The sequence below is a fragment of the Antennarius striatus genome, chromosome 23, assembly GCF_040054535.1.
Source record: "Antennarius striatus isolate MH-2024 chromosome 23, ASM4005453v1, whole genome shotgun sequence".
In the NCBI taxonomy this organism is placed as follows: Eukaryota; Metazoa; Chordata; class Actinopteri; order Lophiiformes; family Antennariidae; genus Antennarius; species Antennarius striatus.
The window spans coordinates 12,499,735-12,502,745 of record NC_090798.1 but is presented as its reverse complement, the minus strand read 5'-3'; the positions used below and the strand labels follow the sequence as shown (position 1 = coordinate 12,502,745).

Genomic DNA, 3,011 nt, shown 5'->3' with positions numbered 1-3,011 from the left:
AATAATAGATTATCGACACATTCGGCGTTTTTTGTCGTCGCAAGGATGTCAGACGCCAAGCAAACCATGCCACAGAAAAGGTAGATGATTACATCTGATCAGCGTTAAACCTTTATAGATATGGATGATTTCTTAACGAAAGGAACCTTTAGGAATAAAACTATCATTTCATCGTTTATTCATCCTGCGAAAAAACAGACGGCGCCACCCATATTCATCTGCTGCATAGACTAATTATAAAGATTACAGCCTCTTTATTTCATGATCTTTCTGCTTTATCTGAATTTATTTTCTGTGTGTCTTTTTCAGTGCAAAAATTGCAGCTGGTGCTGTTGTGTGTGTTGAGAGCGAAATAAGAGGAGATGTAACCATTGGTAAGAAATATTTCATCTTCCCCTTAAGCGCCATGATTATTATTCTTTGTTTCTATCAATTGTTTCCTTTAAGACAAGACTCCTTCACCTGAACAGGTGCCAGGACGGTCGTCCACCCCAAAGCACGGATCATAGCAGAGGCAGGGCCGATTGTCATAGGAGAGGGCAATCTGATAGAGGAGCAAGCACTTATTATCAATAGGTACAGTATGGTGGAACTTTGTGCCCTCATTTAAATTTTACGTTTCATTTTATCTGTTGTTTTATGAATTGTAGTTATCCAGAAAACATCCTGCCAGCCACAGATGGAGTTGAGCCAAAAACCATGACCATTGGGAGCAATAATGTGTTCGAGGTTGGGTGTGGTATCCTTTGTGAATAAATGTTTTAGCATACAACAGATACATCCAAATGAATTTGCTGTGAATTCCAGGTACAAAAGCACAAATTAGACCTAAAATAAATGTTCATAAACTACAATATCCTTTGGATTATAATCTCTACTATTTAAAGCAATACCAACAATACAATACCAATACCAGTTTGAACCCTTGACGTTGCTGCCAGTCTCTCAAGCTTTGAAAATCGGAGACAATAATGTGATAGAGTCTAAAGGTACTGTAACAGCATGGGATATGAATATGATCTAAGCACTTAATACCTCATGATTGACATTTATCTTTCTGTTCCACAGCTGATCTTGGTAGGAATGTGATCCTGACCAGTGGCTGCATCATCGGCGCTTGCTGCCAGATAAACACGTGTGAGGCTGTGCCAGAGAATACGGTCGTGTACGGCTCCAACTGCATCAGGCGTGTGCAGAGTGAGAAGCCCCAGGTCAGTTTTAGCACGTGTTAGCTTTTCTTCACTTGTGTGGGAATAAATCTCATCAGATGTTTGTTTTATCTCACAGCCTCAGACTCTGCAGCTCGATTTCCTCATGAAGATCCTTCCGAATTATCACCACTTAAAGAAGACGGTCAAAGGAAACGGGACACCTTTGAGAAGCTAAATAGCCAGCTGGGTTAGAGGGTTTGAACCTGTTACCCCCCGGAGCTGCTACAGCGAGACACTAGAGATATTTCCCCCATCTTGCACCTATTTTTCTCTTAAATGTTCAACAATGAGTCAAATACCTCAGAAAACAACCGTCACTCCGCCTGCCTTTGTTCCTGTGTAGAAAGAATACACTTGTGCTTGCAGATTGATATTAAGGTTATAATATTCATCAGATCAGATATATTTGATGTGTTAATTTTCTGTTATTTAATGGTACTTTTTTGTATTTAGAATTGTTTGGATGAATATGTAAAATATTTCAATAAACATGCCAGAAAAAGTGGCTTTTAGTCCGTGTTGTTGTCAGGGCATATACTTTAAGTCCACTAGGAGGAGCTATTGAGCGACAATTTGTCCCCAATCTGAACCGTTTGCTCTGATGGGTTCATTTAATGAGATGATACGAAGTTTCCAAGAATAATAGTGTGATTTAAAATGAAAAAGTTTTTTTGTGCCAAAACAATTGATCTAGAAATAGACTCTACAAATGGTAGCGTGTTTAAGGTGTCAAAAAGTTTAATCGCTGAATAGAAATGATGCCTAAAATGATATGAGTGTTTGTGTATGTGTTTGTGTGTGGGGAGGGTTCCTATCTCAGATTCAGTCTCTCCCCCTCCCTCCCACTAAGGGTTGCCACACTGGTGCCCCCAGACACAGTGGGAATTGCATGTTTATTGTAATTGACATGGGTGTGGCTGCAACTTGTATTTCACGGACCGGAATAATTGCTGGTGCTCCTGCCTCCCCCCCCCCCCCTTCATGTTTGAGCCCCTTGGGTGGTGGCCACAGGCTCACAGATTTGGACGTGGATAAGAGTCCTCCATAATTCCCATCCAGAAACACCTGACATAAAAAGTTCAGCTGTCACATTTAACTACTGTTTACTGGAGGTTGCTGTAGAGCTTTAATGGCGATGCAATCAGTTGGTGGGGGCCTCACACAGTTCAGCAGGTCCCTGTAGGAGTCACACAGCTGATGTTGCACATTGCCAATAATCATTTAAACGTGTCACAGTTGAGTTTCACAAGGAGGGAACATCAACCAGGGGCTAATTATTTTGGCATCGGAGTGCAACTGGGTCCACGTCTCGGTTCCTGTCTGTTCTCACCTCTTCTGTTTTCACTGCCGTTTTTATTTTGGGGGTGTTACCAAAGCATAAGATCACATTAATATGACAAGAAAGACTAATGCAGGATGTGTAGACTGACAGGGACCTTTTCATCCGCGCTCAGTTGTTAGACGTGCAAAATGGCTATGATGATAGCAACTCCTGGCAGGAATTTGAGAGGATGTTCAAATGCGGTTCTATATTTGGAAACAGATATTTATACCTCTCCCTTACTGTACTGTTGTGAAACCAAATGATCCAGTTTCCACGAGCTTGTAACAGCATGCGTTTGTACACTGCAGTGGTATGTGATTTTTTGTTACGGTATTATCTCAAGTCAATATTAACTCTTATGTGCATTATTCTCCGACGAGTCGACGATAGCTTATCGTAAACAAAGAAGGAAGTGTGAGATTTGGGTTTGTAACGTAGAACTGGATACCAAAGGAAAGAAGAAAAAAAACTACGCT

General features: G+C 41.0%; 1 protein-coding gene across 1 annotated transcript; it reads left to right on the top strand.

Annotated features, from left to right (window-relative positions):
* Positions 1-1,702, top strand: dctn6 (dynactin subunit 6). The gene is made up of 7 exons (XM_068308407.1): positions 1-80; positions 310-374; positions 471-576; positions 651-739; positions 942-989; positions 1,069-1,211; positions 1,288-1,702. Exons 1-7 carry the CDS (start codon positions 46-48, stop codon positions 1,384-1,386), a joined length of 585 nt encoding a protein of 194 aa, XP_068164508.1. The 5' UTR covers positions 1-45; the 3' UTR covers positions 1,387-1,702.
* The last annotated feature ends 1,309 nt before the right edge of the window (positions 1,703-3,011 follow it).

What these genes read in the sequence shown, in the direction of transcription:
- dctn6 (XM_068308407.1), top strand. Translation starts at nt 46, where the DNA reads ATGTCAGACGCCAAGCAAACCATGCCACAGAAAAG. An exon ending in CAAACCATGCCACAGAAAAG is followed by an intron (nt 81 to 309) that starts GTAGATGATTAC and finishes TGTCTTTTTCAG; the next exon opens with TGCAAAAATTGCAGCTGGTG. An exon ending in CAAGCACTTATTATCAATAG is followed by an intron (nt 577 to 650) that starts GTACAGTATGGT and finishes TATGAATTGTAG; the next exon opens with TTATCCAGAAAACATCCTGC.